Source organism: Notechis scutatus, chromosome 2 (assembly GCF_049901735.1).
Source record: "Notechis scutatus isolate UNSWTSFEM ecotype Mainland chromosome 2, rNotScu1.2, whole genome shotgun sequence".
NCBI classification, from domain to species: Eukaryota; Metazoa; Chordata; class Lepidosauria; order Squamata; family Elapidae; genus Notechis; species Notechis scutatus.
This window is the reverse complement of record NC_142010.1, coordinates 56086903-56108086: the sequence shown is the minus strand read 5'-3', so window position 1 is coordinate 56108086 and position 21184 is coordinate 56086903. Positions and strand designations below refer to the sequence as shown.

Sequence of the window (21184 nt, the reverse complement as noted above, 5' to 3'; positions counted from 1 at the left end):
ATAAACAAAAAGTGCTCAGTGGGCCATAGGGAAGAAGTTGGGGACTATGCCTGGTCCAGGGACAGCATGTTGCCAGTCTCTGCTTCAGAAAACATTCATTGGGAAGAAATTGTGAACTGAAGATAGTTCAGCTGAAGCAGAGCTGACAACCATGGCAAAATGAAGAGATAGCAAGTAGACCAGCTCTTTGGAACTCCTTTCCAGACAAGTTGGAATTGCCCATAAGTGCTCCAGACGGTTGTTTCTTGTGAGGAGATTGCAAGAGCAGCAGTCCCAAATGAAGTTATTGCTCTGGGAGATGAAGGAAGAGTTATTTTGCTCAAACCACGGTTGGTGTTTTTAAAGGGACACCGACTCAAATACTTCCTTTTCCAATCACTTTCGGATATTACTTCTTAATTGCTTCCAGCCATTAGAACCCTTTGGATCAATATGTTTTACATTACTCATCACTAAATTTGAAGCAGCATGCCATAATTGGAATTTAGCTACCAAATAAGTAATTCCAACTGAAATTCAGCCCAAATGAGTTTGTTTGTGTGGATGACTTTTTTGACATGACTCCTGTTTGTTGCTAGGCCAAAATATGTTAAAGTGATGAATTGGGAGAGCTGATTTCTGTGATCAAGAATGAACTGTATGACTTGTGGCAGCAACCAACAAATTGCACAAGAAAACCTGATAAATTGATCAAGAATAATTGCAGGATCACTCAAAGAAAAATTGCCGCAAGGCTTGCCATTTCACATAATGTGGGATAACATTGATGTTTTTTCATATTAGAAGATGGGTTCCTGGCATGCTGACAGCAGAGATGGAAACATCATTGAAGAGGTGTTATTCACATAGCTTTCCTTGAACTTGGTACCACGATCAGCTCTGCGCACTACACTGGAATACTCAAAACTGTGAAACAGTGTTCGAAATTCAGAAGCACAAGGATGTGTTATTGAAACATCATGCGATGCTTCATATTTCACAAGCTATCCAGGAGACAATTGCAAAGTTGGATATCATGATTTCAATCCATCTGCATAACAGTCTTGATTTGGTATTAGACAATTTGCACCTTTTCCCAAAACTGAAGGATTACTTTTGTGGGCATCTGTTTGATTCATATGAAGAGGAGGAAATGATTCTCTTTATCTGTCAGAAGAGAGAAACTGTGGGTTCTTTTGTGATGGCTTTAAAAATTGTCCATTGTTGACTGAAATGTGTAGTGAATGGGGGTAATAACCATGTAAAAAAAAGTAAGTATATATTACAAAAGACCTCAATTCAAAGATGATTTTGCTTCATGTACTAAAACATCCATATTTAAACTAAAGTTACAGAGGTAAAGACACTACTTTTCATTCAACCCTTGTAAATATGTATACATATATAGTTATAAATACATATATGTGCAGTTTCTATTGGGTAAAAAAGAAGCGTTCAGGTTAAGAATAGTAATGGTGCAGAAATAGTGATTAAAAACGTTGGGGAATTAGTGTTTTTTAAAAAATCATCTAAAATAATATCCAATACTGTACTTTTAAGCATATCTTCAACCATTATCCTAAAAATGAGTAGTTCATTTCATATTTATTTATTCATGAAGTGTAGAAAGGAGGATTTCAAATTTATTTCCCTTCTGTGTGATATTTTCTTTAAAATGCTTAAGTACTTTCATAATGGAAAATACTTTGAGCACAGCAAAGTTTAATAATAAAGTAAAAAAATTACAATTCTCTCAAATGAAACATTGATTAATATAGTTTTTCTGTGGAAAGTAATCAAGTTCAATAAATAAGAATAGGTTTATTAAAAGTTTAGTTAATGTAAAATTATGGAAAACATGTTACAAACTTTTATAAGATTGCTAATTCTATTTTTATTTTTGTAGTACTATTCACTGTATTGCAATTTGGGTGTAGCACATTATAGATATGTGTACTTACTTGAGACATAATATAGTCTTGCATGCAACACTCAAACATACAGTTCTTATGTTTGTATTTAAAACTCGATACTTTAAGTATCTTCCAACTTGCCTACATTTTTCACTGGGGAACCTTAAAACAATTCCAATCTAGTCATGTGAACTCTAAAGCATTAGTGTTCAAAAGAAGTAAATGTTGTATGTGATCTCATCAGTACTACAAGATGGATGGACTAGATGTCAAGTAAAAATGCAGATCATATTAAAGGATGTACATCAATCTGTAAACTGTACATGCAGATTCCAATTTATCATGAAAAAGCATTTGAAGAAACCAGTTTCTGCATGTTGTATCCCCCTACGGAATTAATGCCATTAGCTACACAAGCAGAAATTATCTGCCCATTTCCATCCTTTAGCAATTTTTTTTTGAAAGCTGACTCAAATCAATTTAGGAGTTTGACCCAGCAAATTTCACTTCTATACAAGTGTCATTACTTATCAATGATTTACAAAATGATGTTACAGTTTCATGCCTTAGAACCAGATTGATTTGCTTTCTCCTCTGTGATTGCACAGAAGACTCTGTTGACTAAAGAAGGGATTCAACATCAGATCATTCTTGGTACTTCTCTCTGAAACTATGAGAGGTTCTTTCTGAGATCAAAAAACCACTTCAAAAACCTCCCAAAGAGATGTGCCAGCAGCTGAGTGGCATAAAGAAGGTGTTGAGGATACAAAAAGTTCTAAAGATTCTTAATCATCATGAATATACCCCAATATTTAGTGTAGCTCATTGATGCAGTCTGGAGGAAATATCTAAACTGGCTTAATGGGACATTAAAAACAACTGAGGTTCCTTTCCATCCTCCTATACTGCAGCTAAGACAATTTGCTGGAATTGTTTTGCCCAAATGGATTTATTTTTTCTGAAAACCTATCAAGTGGAAAAGAAGGACAATTTGTGATCTGTAGTCAAATTATCAGGAATAAACCATAACTCACTTAAGCTTATTTTAACATTTACTCAATTACTACATCAAAAGAACCAGTCAGGTTAATGCAAATTTATATTTAGTTTTTTTATTAATATATATCACAAGAACGCATTTCTAAGCATATTTAGTATTTTTTAAAAACGGTACATGGGGACAGTGGTGGGATTAAAAAATTTTTACTACCGGTTCTGTGGACGTGGCTTGGTGGGTGTGGCTTGATGAGCATGGCAGGGGAAGGATACTGTAAAATCTCAATTTCCACCCCACCCCACTAACCTGTTTCCAGCTCCGTTCTTCTATGCAGGACAACAAAAGAAGACCCAGTCAATCAGGTGGGACTTGGGAGGCAGAGCCAGTCAGAGATGGTGTTTGCCAGTTCTCCGAACTACTCAAAATTTCCACTACCAGTTCTCCAGAACTGGTCAGAACCTGCTGAATACCACCTCTGCATGGGGAGTAATAATAGTTTATTCCAACTAACTGTACAAAACATATAAACCACAAATATATATCTGGAGCCAGAGTAAGTATGCCAGGAATATCATACAATTTAAAAATGTAAGGTGCATACTTATGGTCTTTCATAAGTTCATCAGTTTCAAAAGGAAGCTTTTTCATATTTTTGGTGAGGGAAAGTAACTTGTCAGATACAAAGATGTATCAAATCATCCAGAAAAAACAGGACGTTGTGGGTAATATAATGGGCTTATAATTGTTTCTCAGAATGATAGATTGTTCTTTAGTTTTTAATATAACACAAATTGTACAATTTCTGCTTTCATAGGAAGATTATCGAAGTGGCAGCCTTCAATACTGACCACCATCTCTCTGAAAATATTACTAATTTATTGCCCAGAAAATACAGATATGAGGTAAAAGAGCTCCTTCTCTCTGGAACATCTTATCTCTGAGATGAGATTGGCTCTTACCTTCCTGAGGTTTCATGATACCCTAAAGACCTCGCTCTGCCAGATGGCTTGGGGACCCAATGGGGGAGCTTTATACTGGAAGTGGTTGACTAACTAAACTTTCATTCCACCTCCCCACCCCCAATCTTGTGTCTGGCTCTCTCCTTTCCCATCTGGTGTTAATGGTTTATATTTGTTAATGATTTTATCCACTGTGTTCAGATTGATTTTAATGTGTTTTAATAATTTAAAGTTTTATTGCTGAAAAACATTCAGAGTCATTGGATACAAGATGGGCAATGAATGAATGAATGAATGAATGAATCAATCAATCAATCAATAAATAAATAAATAAATATTATACAAAGGCTGGACCACCCAAGAACTCTGAGTATCTAGCTTAGAGCCTCTCAATTTCATCCAGGATTGTGATTTTTCAGTATATCTCAAATAAAAAGTAAAAAGCTAAATCAATATATTAAGTTTCTGCTGCAGATAATACCTCTACTTTACATATCATCTTTTTTCTCTGTCTATTTTTTTATTTTTTTTTGTTAGCAGTTGTTTTGATGATAATACAGTGGTGTTTAAAAGCTTGTGAACCTTTCTGAATTTTCAATATTTTTGCATAAATATGACCTAAAATGTGACCTGTTCTCCATATAAACCTGAAAAGTAGATAGAGACTAATTAAATGAATGACTTAAAACATTATACTTTCCTGTATATAGCATGGAAGTAGCTTAAATATGATTTTTTCCCCAGATTTATTACTACATACACTTGGAGCACAAATGGTTTCACCTTGTATGTTTTGTTTTTATTGGTTTTGATTGTTTACACTAGCATTGAACTTGCAGAAAGTACAGGATTAGATAGGTGACAAATGAGGAATGCATAGTGGAACAGGCAAGGGAACTTTCCAGGTAACCATTGAACATCTTCCAGGTCACAAAAGCGTTAACAAAACCCTTTTCACATACCACCTATTTCTACTGTGTGTGTGTGTCTGTGTGTGTGTGTGTATTTGTTTTCTGAGGTTTTCGCGGGTATTTGTATGTGGATCTTTGGTTATTCGGGTTTTCTCCCACGTAAAATTGGAAGTATTTTGGCAATGTTTCGACGAAATCTCATTTGTCATCTTTTTTTTTTTTTTAAACAAGTTTTATTAATTTCAACAACAAACAAATCATTACATATTTAAATCTTTTCCTGTATTTCCACAGAAATTTCCCCAATATTCTCATAAAACACAAACAAACACAAACAAACATATAAAAATCTTTTAGTAAAGTACCTTGGCCCCAGTTACCTCTCTTTGTATGGGCAGCGCATTTCACTCTTCACAATTCTATCTTATTTAATCCATCTTAATTAAATCATTATATTTATATCTTTTGCCCATTCATCATCCCTCTATCTCTTCTTATAATAAAAAGAATTTCTCCTGAAATCACTAATCAGAGTATGATGACTTTCTATCCTCCCCTAAGTTAGTAAAATTAACATTCAACATAACAAATACCCAATTCGGTTCTGCTTGGTACATTCTATCCACCAAAAATGTTTAAATACATTGTATCCTCCTTTCCTTCAATATTTTATTACATTTTAAAAATCAATCATTATTAAAGACTTCAACATTTTAATTTCTTGTTAAATCTTAAACCATTCTAATTTACTATTTCAAATATAAATGTTACAATACCATCTTCTGTACCTAGCAGAATCTTTCTTGCAAAAGTTTATATTTCATCCTTTGTCCCTAAAAAAATTCCTCTTCTCCCATCCAATTTTAAAACTTTGAGGCTTTTCTCCGCCTTTTCCCTTTCTTTCTTCCCCCACCAAATCTTCCTACCCCCCTTCTTCTTCTAACCTCTGCCTTGCTAGGATCCCTTCTCTGTTGTGTTCCTTTTTCTCTTGTTTGCTATCATTATATTTACTTTGCATCATATTTTTCTCTTTCTCAAATGTTTTTTTAGATCTTAAGTCCTTCATTTTCCTTGCTCTCTTCCTTCCTTCTTTCTTAGATAAGTTTTGAGATTCAATAAAGATGGCGTCTTCGTCTTTTCTTGTTGTTGTTCTTCTGTTTCTATCTGTTTCATTGTCTGTTGGTAATTAACCAGCGCCATTTCTAGAAATAGAAAAGCTTTTTCCATACCATCTTTGCAGGCTGCTTTTGTTTGCTCATATTCATCCCTCAGGTCCTCAGAAGGAAAAGCCATTATAAATAAATCTTTTCTTTTCTTTATTCCTCCTTCTTCTTACATCAACCAAATATTCAGAGAGAAAGGTAAAACAATCCCAAAGTCCACAATCCTCAATAAATCCAAGCAAGCCAAATTTCCCTTCCTCTTCCAGGGTGGTATCAAACAAAAAAAAAAAAAAGAGAGAGTCCATATCTGTATTTTAAAGCCTTTTTTAGAATTATGTTTCTGTCCTCAAATCTTCAAGGCATCTCCTCCAACAAGATCCAAATTTATATATTTTTCTTTGTCCTCTCCCTTCCGGCTTAATTCTGTCGGGAGGGAGAGTAAACTTTCCTTTCAGCAACTCAAAATTGCCGCTTTTTTTCTCTTGTGGAAAAAATCATCAAAAACCATCTTTTCCAGGAATTAAATTAGATAAATCTCAAAGCCCTGGGTCGACCAAGAAGAACTTTCACTTTCAATAACTTTCTCTTCTTCCTCCTGCGCATACTTGCTCGGCTGCCGACTTCTTTGTGGCGGCCATTACGGACCGCCGCTGCACCGTCCTGGTAAAAGGGGGTTCTGCCGGCCAGGAGGGGGTCTGCAACACCCCCAGACCCTTCCTCCGGATCCCCTTACCTTCAGCTACCCCTGCAGGGCAGCCTTGCTCCGCACCCGTCCGGATCGGAGCCCCAAAACGGCTAGCGCGGCAGGGATCGCGCAGCTTCGCGAATCCCTACCGCCGCGAAGCCGACAAACCGGAAACTCCCGAAATCTCATTCGTCATCTTCAGGCTTGTGTCTTCGGCTTTGTGCTTCTTCACCAGCTCAAATCCCCCAACAACTAAGACTAACCTGAACACAGCCAAGCCCACACCTGAACAGAACACACCCCCAGCCAATCAGAACACAGCCAACCCTCCAACCAATCAGATCACAGCCAGGCCAACTAATGAGAACATATCCCCACCCAATCAGAACACAGCCAAGCCCCCACCCAGTCAAGCCGCACTCCCACTGGCAGTTAAAAGAAAAAACAGCTACAAGCTCACATTACTCCAAGAAGCACAAAGCCGAAGACACAAGCCTGAAGATGACGAATGAGATTTCATCGAAACGTCGCCAAAATACTTCCAATTTTACGCGGGAGAAAACCCGAATAACCAAAGATCCAGTGTGTGTGTGTGTGTGTGTGTGTGTGTGTGTACAAAGATCCATATGTGTGTGTGTGTGTGTGTGTGTGTGTGTGTGTGTACATATATGTGTACCCATATCTATCTCTCAGTCTAGTTTATAATTCTGAAATTTTCTGGTCACAGCAGAAATACCTCAGATGATCTCAAAAAAGCTAGGCAAAGCTGGAACTAAGATATACTCAGATGGAAGACTACAAAAATCCCAAGGCTGTAGGTAGGACATTCTGGAAGGAAACAATGGCAAACCAGTACTACTACCATTAAAACTATACATGATGTGTAAAAATCTATGTTCAACTTGAGGGAGCCTTACCTGATATTTAAGACAGAAAGCATTGACAATTAGAACATAATATTTTGTTTTGAATTTACAGCTTCAACCTTCCTTTTCCGAATAATGTTAGCTGGAGATCTTCAATAAAACTACTGACTGTATTTTGAAGTTAGAGCGCCCAAGTACAAAGTCACTCTCTTCCTCTCACATCCTAGACATAGGAACAGCTTGGGAAGAAATGCACCCAATGTTGTAGGTATGCTGCATATAGTAAGTATCTTGTCCTTCAGAAACGTAATGGAGCTCAGGTATGTTAACCTTCAAATATGAGTTGTTTCAGAAGATCCCTATTGAAATTCAGACATCTTCTACATCAGCCTGTTTTAGAATCGGACCAAATGTGTCACACATACACCTTTGCTTTAAAATAAATCAATACCTTGACCAGTTAGAACTAACAGAATATTACCTATTGGTGTAGAAACTACAGAGTATTTTATATAATAAGTTCTTATGATTTTTTTCTAGATATCGTTAGATTGTAGAGAAGGCCATAAGTTGCTCTAGTGTTCCATCCGTTCAAAAAGCTCTTTGAATGGTAATACAAGAGCAAGTATTTGGAAAAGCTGAAGACCTATTATATAACCCCTTCAGCGCTGTTGTATTTATTTAGAAGCTCACAAAATCAAATACTTTTTGGATAAAGCATTGCTATGGGTATATTGAATGTTAGCATGTGCTCAACTCAGTTTTTGGTAAGAAAAAATGGAAACAGTGACCAATATGAGTTTCCAATATTCTAAAACTTTTTTCTTGTCTCATCCACTCTCCAGTTTTTAATAGACTAGACTAGAGGCTAGAAACCTATGCTAGAAATTATCAAAGACCAGAGGTAGTCAATGGGAAGAGTTAAACAGAGTCACAGCTGTATTAATGGCTCAGTATTATTTATAACCTCTTAGAATAAAGTTGCCATTGAAGCAGTATTTGATTTAAGCAAGTAAATACTGTAATATATAAAGATTTAAATGTTTCCCTTATCCAGTCATGACTGACTCAAGGGCACTGCTCTTCTCTGATTCTCAGAGGAGGGAGCCTGCATTGTCTGAGAGATGCTTTCTCCACCATGTAGCCAGAATAAAAATACAGAACACTAACCTTCCTGCCAAACAGTAGCTAATTATCTACTTGCATTTGCATGCTTTCAAATTGCTAGGTTGGCAGAAATTGGGACAAGTAACGGGAACTCACCCTGCAGTTTGGTCTCGAATCTGGGGTGTCAGTTTTCCACTTGACAAACCCAGCATCTTACCTGCCGAGCCATCACTGTCCTACTGCAATATATAACACCATGTAGATAGTATATAACAATATATACTAAATAAGTAAATTTGAATATCTTGAAATGTTGATATGTATTTAAAGTGTTCATATTGTTTATGTGCGACATGGTCATTTCAGTTACAGAAAACCTGGTTGGATGTTGAGACCATACAAGATATTTAAATAAGACAGATGCTGTGCACATGTTTATATCAGCCATGTCTCTGAGAATACCTTCCTACTTCTTGACTCATGTTCACCTGCATGCAATTACAACTTTCCACTGAGATCAAGCAGAGTCCTCCAGATCACACAGAGAGTTCTGCTAACATTCAACAGAATATCAGCAAAATCCTCCTTGGGACCTTGACAATCAACAAAGACATGCTGGAAATCAAGGGGATAAGATCAACATCTGTGAGCCCATCCATTTTATGAATGACTAAACAGTCCATTCAGAGTGCACTTCTAAAAATTAAATTCTGGTTCAGCATGTGTTAAGCATATTGAAGTATTTTCCACCATTTTGATTTAAATCGAAAAACTGCCAAAAAAGCAAAGCTGAGGTAGAATGTCCTATTCTTAGCAATATCACATGCTTTTATTTTATGTGCAAAAAAAAAAAAACCATTGATAACTTCATTTGTTTCATTTGTTTTTATGAATCCTATGAAGACAATTTAGACTCACTCATGTGAAACTGTAAAACTGTAATTTCAATATGAACTTTAATATCTTAGAGAATTAAAAGTAGTCTTTAAAGGTAAAGTTTAAGTTCATTGTCTGGTATCTTTAGAACCTGGCTCTAGTTTCAAAGATGGAAATTAGTATATGCTGAATATTCTTGTATATTTTCCCAATGTCCAATAATTGAATAACTGCTTGTTAGCCAAATCCACCAGTTAATGGATCTATTAGGCTATCAGCAATATTTAGAACTCTATGATCTGGTCAGATTTGCAAGACTGATGTTGGTCTCACCAGGTAAACCAGGTAGGAATCAAGACCTGATGAACATATTCCACTCTATTGTAAACCTATATTTCTATAAAATCTGAAATACAGGCCTCTCTTACCACCCAAGACAGGTGGTATCTTCTGAACTTTATGCCCTATCCATCTATGGGACAAGCTGTCTCTTATCTGACCATTCCCTTGGCAGTGTTTCTTCATCCATTCTCTTCAGATTTTTTTATTAGAGTCTGTGCTCTACTTTTTTCCCTTCTTATACCCCTGTGAATCAGAGAGATACTGTATCTGCCTAAGGCCTAAGCCACTTCCAAGTGTTAATTCTTTGCTCTGGACCTTAAAAACATTTCAGGCTAACCCTAACACTTTTGCCTAGTTCCTGCATATTTTCAACAAGATCATCTTCCTTCTACAGCTATCATAAGATTGGAGTTTCAATGATATTGCATTATCACAAGCTACTAGAGTCTTGAATGCAGCTTCATTGCTTCCAGAAATAGTTGTATCAATCTATGAAAAGGCTTCTGTTGCAACCTTCAGATTAATAAACAGTTCTGGGGTACTTGGACAATTTCAGTTTGAGATCTCCACCTTACTGTGGTAAATGCTGAAGTCACTGAAGAATGGACAACAGATTTTGGACAGAGAATAGGAAACAGTCAATCCTACAGTGCAGCCTACATATAAATATACAACAGGCTCTGCTGGACACTAAATCCAATTTTGAAAAGGGAGTTTACACGCTAATTGAAAACCGCTCTTAAAGAAACCTCCAAGCTTGAAGAATCAATACAGAACCAAATAATTCAAAACCATCAAACACAACCATGAGAATCCCTAACCTTACGTACAGTAGGTGATTTTAAGAAACAGAAGTACAAGGTAGAATATTTTTGCTCTGAGAAAGTCAGTTTTTAATTATAAAAGTCAGAACAGAGTTCAAGATTCTGAATATATTCCTTTTCTTGGAAACTTCAGCATTTGTATGCAAGTGTTTCCCTTCAAGGCAAAGTTCGACTCAACTATTTTGCCTCACTAAGCAGGAATCACCACTGAATTTATTAACAGCCACGCCATTTCAAGGCTTCAGAAGATAAAACTGGATTAGAGGTTTACTTTTACACCTCCAGTCAACTTTGTACGCCGCAGTTTTAAAAGGAAACCAATCACATTGGCATTTTCCATCCCAGAGCAGTTCCAAACAATCCCAACAATTGCTGGCGAAAAGGTAGACCGCCTTTCCCGCTGGTGCGTTGTGGCGGCTCCAACGGCAATCTGGCACGGAAAAGTTCATTGGAGGCAGAAGGAATGCGAAACATAGGCATCGAAACAGGTAAGCGAAGCGAAGATTTTGCTACGCTGGGGGATCAGCACTTCCGCCTCTCCTCTCCTCGCCTCGCCTCCGCAGAGCAGCAAGCGATGGTCCCACCCCCGCCCCTGTCACTCACCCGCCGAATCCATCTCTGGCCGCCGAGGTCTCGCTGCCCCTGGCCTGGGTGCTATGGCGTCGAGCCCCGCTAAGGCAAAAGCGTCCCTCCTAGGAGATGGAGGAGTCGGAGCCTCTCCCCCGCGCGCTTGCTTTCCAGCAGCTGCATCTCGCGCCTTCAGGCGCCGGCAGGGAGGCGGCCAGCGCCGCGCCTCCGCAAAGCGCTGCTCGCGGGGACTTGAGGCAATGAGCATCCCAGCCTCCCCTCCCCAATGCCCTCGACCTCCACCACCCCGCAGCAAGCGAGGCGGACGCGCTTTTCAGCCTGGAACCTGTCGAAGAGCGCGCGCGCGCGCGAGAGAGAGAGACTCCGCGAGGGGAAAACGTGCCTGGCCTGCTCAGGGACCAGGTGCAGCCCCGGCAGCAGAATTGGGTCCGGGAGGGACGCAGCCTTAGGGTTCGTTCGCCTTCCCGCTCGGCTTCGTAGCACGAAGAACCAGCAACCAGCAAGTTTCCCGGCCTCTCGCTAAGAGCCGGGCATTGTGGGTTAAAAAAAAAATGGGGGAGTGGGGCTGAACTTCCACCTGTCTGAACGCTCTCTAAAAACAGCCTTTCCTTAGGCTTTCCGAGCCAAGAAACTATGTATAATGTATTTATATATTTATGTCTGCACAAGACTGGGAAAACGATTTTGTTGTGGTAAATGTTTAGTCTTTAAGATACCACAAAGCCCTGGCAAGAAATTTCTAGCCAGCCCAATGTAATTTATTTCTCTTTGGAAAAGGAAGCAAAATCAGAAGCCTTCCCACGTGTTTTTTGATAGGCCAATTAACAAAATCGTGCAATTGGGCTTTTGCTATAATTTTAGTGTTCTGGGTTAGCTGGCTTGAACATAAACTTTATTGGGGAGGACATAGTAAATACATTTTCTGAATGTTTCTACTTGTGTTCTAGCCAGACACATAAGCCCCTTGGAGCTGTGCTGATAGGAAAAAAAAAATGTTTCTAAACTGATGTACAACCTTTCAAACTAATAACCCTTGCTTAACAAGGGTAATTGGAACTGGAATTTCCATCACTAAGCCATGCAATCATACAGCAGTTGCTGAGCAACACCAATTCCGTTGCCATCGTTAAGGGAATTGCAACTTCATTAAGCACAATGTCACATCAGTGCCATTTGTGATCTCTTGCTGGCTTCCCCACTGATTGTCCGAAGCCAGTGATGAAGGTTGCAAACGGTGATCACATGAATGGTGGATGGTGCCATGTCTTAAGTGCAAGCAAGTACCCAAATTTTGTTCATGCGAGTGGGGATCTGTGACAGCTGCAAGTACAAGAACCAGTTATAAGTACCACTTGTTCAGCATCTTCGTAAATTTGAAAGGTTAATGAGCAAGTTAAGTTGTTAAGCCAAGTCCTTAACTTGTGTGGATCTCCTTTTATAAGAGTGACCTACCTTCATTGATACTACTGCTAGTACTGTAATCTCATAGAGGGATTATTGCCGTATGCACTTTATATGCAGGCCTTAAAGAATTAAAGTACATGCAGTTGATCTGGAATGCAGTGGCTTGTGCAACAAATAAGATTTCATTTCTGATTGAAATTAGGTTGACTGCCAATGGTTTTCCAAGCTCAATTCAGTTACATAACACTTGTGGTAATCAATGGTGGAATGAAAGAAATTCAGGAACATGTAGCATTTTGCAAGGTGATTGTAACTACAGAAAAAGGTAGAATTCACTACTGAGGATAACTTCCTTCTAAACAAACATTTTGGATTATTTTTATTTAAAACATTTATAGAATAGAATAGAATAGAATAGAATAGAATAGAATAGAATAGAATAGAATAGAATAGAATAGAATTAGAATAGTTTATTGGCCAAGTGTGATTGAACACACAAGGAATTTGTCTTGGTATACTCTCAGTATACATAAAAAAGGCATTCGTCAGGAGTTGATAATCATAAGATAGGACACTTAATGATAGTATATAGCTGCCTATTTTATAACCAACACTGGGCAGCTCTAAATTAAAAGTTAAAATATCATAAAAGCTGTATTAAAACAAACTGAGCACATTGAAACATTACACAAAAACCTGACACCAAGTCAAACTTCTGATATGCAGTCACTTAATCTTATTCCAGCACTTGGAAGAAAAACCCATTTTTAAGGAGAAATTAACTGTTTAATTGCTAATTAAAATGTATTTCATCTGAGTAACTAGTGATGCATTCTTATATGAAACCTATCTCATATAATAAAAGGGTGTGTGTATAATGTATCTATGGGAGAGAGGGAGGAAGGAGATATATTGCAAGAATATAAAAATTATCTTAACCACTCTAAAATGTTTTTTTAATTTCTAAGTTTAACCTATAGCCTAGGATTTCCCAACAATTCTAAGTTTTTCCCAGTTTATATACTGTTTAGTTTTTTTAGATCAACCAGGATTGGCTTGGTCCTGCCACCTAGCTGAGTTATAGGAATTAATTACATATTGTTCCTTAAATATACAAGTAGTCTTGACTTAGAACCACAATTGAGCCCAAAACTTCCATTGCCAATAAGACAGTTAAGTGAGTTTTGTACCAGTTTTACAATCTTTCTTGCATAGATCCCCTCAAATTCTGTAATCTAGAAGGTTCCAAAGAAGGTTCTGTGCATTTATATAAATATGTACATTCAAAAATGACCATTTAAATAATTGTAGTTACATATAAATAACACTTTTAGTGTATTCTACAAATTTATTTAGAAAATTTATTGGCCACAAATCTTATCACAAGATATCTCTGGGTGGTTCATAATCATAAAAATCCTTTTATGTAGCTTAGTATTAACAAAAGTGAGCTGTTTTAATTTAAATGGATTTTTTAAAAAAATATTTGGTTTTTAATTCAGTGCAACAGCCTCTGTAATTTATTTGTTAAAATTGCTGTGCACTTCTCAGTGACAACTGAAGAGGCTTAGGATATAAATATGCAACTCAAAGCCTGAGCTGCTGCTGCTGTTATAGCTGATAGTGCTAAAGATAATGAGATCCCATCTGGATTTCTTTCCTCTTGATCTCACTAGTTCAGCTGGAAAGCACCACCAGCTATTACTCATCTTGGCCATCTCCCTGCACCAAATTATATTTGTTAGACCACCTGCCTTTGACCCTGGAAAACACATTGGTTGGAACACCAGGAGCAACAGAGGGAGCTGTAGCAGATGGCCAAATATTTGCTTTTTGGGGGGAGGGCAAGAGAGATTATAAGAAATGTTCCATGTACACACCATGATTAGTTTTTCCTCTCCATACATACAAATAGAGCAGTGTAAATAATGGACAGGCACAGGCAAAATTCCATAAATAAATGCAATGAACAATAGAACAAATGCAAAGCCCAACAGAGACAAATGGGAATTTCAAGGAGGTAAAAATAGAAAAATTCAAACAGGCTTCATTGCCTAAGGCAAACTAGTACCAACCTAATTCATCTGGTTCCAGTTTAGAAACTATAGAGATGCAGTTTCAGAACACTGGAAGGAGAGGGAAAGAATAACAATGTTAAGTTTTGGCAGAACATATAGATAGCAATACTTACATGGTATCAGGATGTGGCCTAAAACATTGCTGAATTTAGATCTCAGAAACTAATATTTAGGACTGCAACATCACTTTTAGCTTGCTGCTTTTAGTTAGTTTATATTAGATGATACCATATTAATTTGATAAATTCATGGAGTTGTTGTGAAACTTAAATATTACTATGACCCTTTTTCAGAGAAGTCTAGATAAAAGTCTGTGTGCATTTATTTGATTAACTGTATATAAAAAGGGTGGTTTCCTTGATCATTAGAATAATTTGTGACAAAAGAGTAATTTTTAACACAAGGTAATGTTAATGGTAGCTTAACTAAATTAATAAAAGGCAAAATGTAATAAAAAAGGAAAGGCAAAATGAAACCAGTTTCATAAAATGCAGAATGAAAATGTCTTGATATTTGAATCTTGCAAATCAGGATGTTTACCTAATTTTGAAATATTGTTCCATAGTGTTTCAAATAAAACTTTTCATCTCCTTTCTCTTTATTGTTATTGTTTGCTACTTCATTTTTCTATTTGTCAAGCCACACAAGGTGGTTATTGTAATTCTGTTTAAGTATAAATACACTGGACACACACACATACACACATCAGGTAGGTTAAAAAAAATAGTGGACCAGGAGCAGCTGTGACCATTCCATAATAGTGTCTGTCAAGAAATGGTTGGTTATCCATAAAGGTCAAGACATAAAGTTTTATGATATGCTCATGCCAAATAAGGTGTTCATAAATATTAATACTCCTAGATCAACTTGTGACTTTAATCAAATATGTACAGTATCATAAACATGTACACCTTAAATAGATATGCAAAGTAAATTCAAAATGGGTAATTCAGTTTCTCTGATATTAAAGATATCCATAATTCACTATGAACTGGTTTAGAGATATGTTCCACATATAACTGCAAATTAAATTCAATCAGTTACTGAAGTTCACACATACCTACACATCAGTGGTGGGATTTAATTTTTTTTTTTACAACCGGTTCTGTGGGCGTGGCTTGGTGGGCATGGCAGGGGAAGGAGACTGCAAAATCTCCAGTCACAGGTGGTATTTGCCGGTTCTCCAAACTACTCAAAATTTCCGCTACTGGTTCTCCAGAACTGATCAGAACCTGCTGAATACCACCTCTGCTACACATAGCTTTCACCTTTCAGTTAATATATAATTAGATAATATATTGATAATTACCCTTGGAACATGTAGGTGATTTCATGGCCGCCTCTTCTATGAAAAGTTAAATGCCAAAATATTCAATATATAGGACAAATATTATTGAATACTGCCCTATAAGTAGGATATCCATGCACATAGGCACTGCCTTTGCTTTCCTTCAGGACTCTCCTGTCATGCTTTCTTCAGCTTCTGATCCTATCCAGCATTTCCTCATTGCAAGAGAGGCTGTTTGATAGCACTTTTGTGTTATGGTTGAATTACAATGCATATATTCAGAGGCAGCCTGGTATCCCAGATATAATTACTTCTCATGTAAATTTGCAGTTCTTGCAGAAGTACTGCAATCCCAAAACAAGCATTTTCTATGTGGGATAAAAGTGGGTGACTCAATATACTGTATAAATAGCTTAAAATGATAGCATTTGTGTTAGGTAGATGCACGTGTCTGTGAATGCTGAATTCAGATGGTTGGTAATTTATTTTCTGCTGGCATAGGAAGAGAGTAAACCACTTATGTGTAGTACAAGCAATGACCATAAGTGGGACTGGCAACTTGGCTGTCAGGTGAAGCAGTCACTAAATGAAACATGATTTTACAATTTTAATTCAGCTTTCTTTTGCTTTCCAGACCTGTGAAGGTCATAAATGCAAGGATTGGTCACAAAGGTAGTTTTTCATCAGTGTCATAATTGTAAATAAGGTAGTCACTAAAACGAGGGTACTGTTTTCTGAAGTAGATTTTGCAATATTCATTGAAATGTATGTCTCCACTATGTAGATAGTAGGCTGGATTTCTCATTCATGGGAAATAATCATGTCTTATTTCCTATAGTTTTTCTGAATTTATCTGTAATAACAACTCTGCCTAAGATAATACTTTAGCAAAGTAAATAAAGACTTCAGGGGAAAATGAATTCTTCACATGAAAGTTATTAGAAAATAAGTTCAAATTTATGTAGGTGTCCTTGACTTAAAACCACAATTTGGGCTAGGATTGCCATTATACATTGGTGATGTTGCAATGCGGCATGTAATATGAGTGCAATGACTTACAGTAGTAATTCTGACATTCCCTATTGATGTTGTTAAACAAAAATTGTGGGTCAATAAGGGAGTAACTATCCCATTTTGTGCTTGGTCCTCAATAAGGCAAACGACTGCCGCCATTTCCCGCATCTGTTTATATTTGCAACTCTAATCCTAGAGCCACAAAGCTGATGTAATAGTTGTTGCTATGAAACATTCTTTTAAGTTTCATGTTGAATAAGATTTCTTACCTTGAGAAAAGTTATGACCAGATTACTAAAGAAATGCTCAATTAAATGTCCTATTATAGAAAAAGTATGAGTTAAATTTTTTAAAGAAAACTTTTATAAAATTGAAAAACACATTACAATATATAGGTGAAGAGCCAAATTCTTAGAATAAATTTGACCTTTATAGCATCTAAAAGCTTTTATGTACTGCTAATTGGTTGTGGTTTGGATACTGTTATTACACCTGTACATGCTGCTGCACTACCATCTAGTGGCCACTTTAAAGTATTTCCAAATCTCATTATTTCTTTATATTTGTGTCTATGCTAATTGTTTGAATCAGTTTTTTTCTTTTGCAAATGTATGTGTGGGGAAAAAAACACCGTATGTTTGCCATGTTTTTTTGTCAGCTTCCTATATTACATGTGGTAGATTTTCTGACTACCATGAGGGATAAAACAATGGATAAATTCAATTTACCTCATATTAACTGGACCCTTAACGAATGTACAACTGAACCCACACACATGCAACCTTCTACAATGCAGTAACAAATCTCACCCCTGAAAGGACCTAATGGTAAAGACTGCAATGATGACACTATTAAAGCCAACCTCTTTAACACATTCTTTGGCTCAGTATTTGTAAACAGCAATGGATCATGTTCAGTATTTCCTAGTTGAACCACAGACAACTACAATGATCTAATACATATCGATTTTACATGTTGAAAAAGCACTACGCAATCTAAAACCATCTCTATCTATTGGACCGGACGGAATATGTGCCTACTTAAAAAAGCTATCCACTGCCATAGCCGAACCTCTAAGCATAATCTTTGAAAAATCTTTCAGGACTAGCTCCTTGCCAAAACTATGGTCACAAGCCACAGTCATCCCCATCTTCAAAAAGGGATACCCCAGCCTAGTTGAAAATTACAGACCAATCTCTTTATGCTGCGTCACCTTTAAGGTCATGGAATCAATTATTAATCAATCCATTATCCTCCACTTAGAGACAAACAACCTACTCTCTAATAAACAATTTGGTTTCAGAAAAAAACTATCCTGTAATCAGCAACTCTTATGCTGCAAAAACTTATGCACTACACAATTCGATTAGGGCAAAGCAATAGACACAATCTACATAGACTTCTGTAAAGCCTTTGATTCAGTGGTACACGACAAACTACTCCTAAAACTAAAATCTTACGGTATCCCTGGACACCTGCATAACTGGGTAGAAGCATTCCTGTCAAACACAACAAATGGTCAAAATTGGGACCGTCCTATCAAATTCTGTACCTGTCAACAGTGATGTCCCCCAAGGCAGTGCTCTAGGACTAACTGTTTTCATACTCTACATAAATGACCTCTGTGATCATATCAAGAGCAACTGCATTCTCTTCGCTGATGATGTAAAGTTATTCAACACGACAGACATTACTGCTATCCTTCAAAAAGACCTTCACTATGTATCAGAATGGTCAAACAAATGGCAACTTCAAATCTCAGCAAATAAATGCTCTGCCCTACATATTCACAAAAAAAATCAGAAAATAAAATACAGTCTGAATAGACAAGACCTTGTTGATGATCCAAACTCTGTCAAGGATCTTGGAGTACTCATCTCTAATGATCTAAGTGCTAGAGCCCACTGTAACTACATAGCCAAAAAGGCGTTAAGAGTTGTTAACCTAATCTTACGTAGCTTTTTCTCTGGTAATATTACACTACTAACTAGAGCATACAAAACATTTGCTAGACCAATACTCGAATACAGCTCATCAGTCTGGAACCCGCATTACGTATCTGATATTAACACAGTTGAGAAAGTCCAGAAATATTTCACAAGAAGAGTTCTCCACTCCTCTACTCGTTGCAGAATACCTTATGCCACCAGACTCGAAATTCTAGAAAACCTAGAACGCTGCCTTCGGTCCGATCTAAGTATAGTATATAAAATCATACATTGCAATGTCCTACCTGTCAATGAATACTTCAGCTTCAACCATAACAACACAAGAGCAAACAATAGATACAAACTCAAGGTTAATCGCACCAAACTTGATTGCAGGAAATACGACTTCAGCAACAGAGTGGTCAATGTCTGGAATACTCTACCTGACTCTGTGGTTTCTTCCCCAAACCCCAAAAACTTTAACCTTAGACTGTCTATTATTGACCTCACCCCTTTCCTAAGAGGTCTGTAGTGGGGCGTGCATAAAGCGCACCAACGTGCCTGTACTGTCCCTGTCCTATTGTTTTTCTTTTTTTATTTTTCTTATATGTATCCATGTATTCATAACTGTTTTTACTTATACCTATTATCTTGTAAGCAATTAACAATAAATAAATAAATAAATAAATAAATAAATAAACAAATAAATAAATAAATATAAAAATAAATAAATATAAAAATAAAATAAAATAGTACTACTACCCAATGGATTTGAAGTTGGCTGACCAACCACACCTAGTATGTAGTCCTCAATGAAGCTACATCTATGTGGAAGTAAGCCTTGGGCCTGGTGCTCTTCAACATCTTCATCAATTATCTAGATGAAGGTATGGAAGTGGAACTCATCAAATTTGCAGACAACATGAAGCTGGAGGGAATTGAAGAGCCATGGTGGCGCAATGCTTAGAATGCAGTACTGCAGGCTACTTCTGCTGATTGCTCGTTGCCTGCAATTTGGCAGTTCAAATTTCACCAGGCTCAAGATTGACTCAGCCTTCCGTCCTTCCGAGGTGGGTAAAATATACCGACTCTGTAAACTGCTTAGAGAGGGCTGTAAAACACTGTGAAGAGGTACATAAGTCTAAGTGCTATTGCCATTGCCAGCACTTTGGAAGACAAACTCAAGATTCAGAAGGATGTTGAGGGACTTGAGATGACATCTTAATATAGGATTTCCTTGATCAAGAGTTAGAAAATAGAAGTTAGAAATGGGAAAATACAATATAATTACCAGGTAGACCATTGGTGGTATTCTACCAGTTCAGCCCAGTTCTGCCGAGCTGGTAGTGGTGATGAGCAGTGGAGACCGAACCGGTTCTCTCTGCCGCTCTGCTGTTGGGCCCACTCACTTACCCAGGCTCCAATACTCCCCTTTTTCCTCTGCCTTTGAAGCGCAGCTGCTTTGTGCGGCACAGCAAAGTGCTACGCAAGGCAGCTGCTGAAGCGACTGGGAGAGTGCAGGCTTGCAGGAGGTGAATTGGAATGCCTCTGCGCCTGTGTAAACACCTCTGCGCCTGTGTAAACACCTCTGCGCCTGCGCAAAGTGCGCATTTTGCATGCGCCTGCATGCAAAGTGTGTGCATGGGCACAAAATGCACTCACCAAGCCACGCCCACCAAACCGGTGGTGAAAGTTTTTGAATCCCACCACTGATGTAGACACAAATGATAGCAGCTGAAAGATTATTATACTAGTATTGTTATTAGTATTTTTATTAGTATTGCCTATAAAGTAAATTTATCATTATTACTATTATTTTAACTATTATTAATCTCAGAATTATTAATAGAATAGAATAACAGAGTTGGAAGGGACCTTGGAGGTCTTCAAGTCCAACCCCCTGCTTAGGCAGGAAAACCTATATCATTTCAAATAGTTGTCCAATCTCTTCTTAAAAACTTTCAGTGTTGGAGCATTCACAACTTCTGGAGGCAAGTCACTCCACTGATTAATTGTTCTAACTGTCAGGAAATTTCTCCTTAGTTCTAGGTTGCTTCTCTCCTTGATTAGTTTCCATCGATTGCTTCTTGTCCTGCCTTCAGGTACTTTGGAGAATAGATTGACCCCCCTCTTCTTTGGGGTAACAACTGAGATATTGGAACACTGCTATCATGTCACCCCAAGTCCTTTCATTAAACTAGATATACCCAATTCCAGCAACCATTCTTTATATGTTTTAGCTTCCAAACTGTAAGGCCACAC

General features: G+C 37.4%; 1 protein-coding gene across 1 annotated transcript in view; it reads right to left on the bottom strand.

The window, feature by feature from the left end:
• FGD3 (FYVE, RhoGEF and PH domain containing 3) overlaps window positions 1-11512 on the bottom strand; it is a 108936-nt gene extending 97424 nt beyond the window's left edge. Inside the window, exon 1 of the mRNA XM_087954789.1 lies at window positions 11226-11512. Within this exon, the coding sequence (XP_087810915.1) occupies window positions 11226-11457 (232 nt within the window). The 5' untranslated portion in view covers window positions 11458-11512. The remainder of the gene's footprint in view (window positions 1-11225) is intronic.
• Window positions 11513-21184: the final 9672 nt, after the last annotated feature.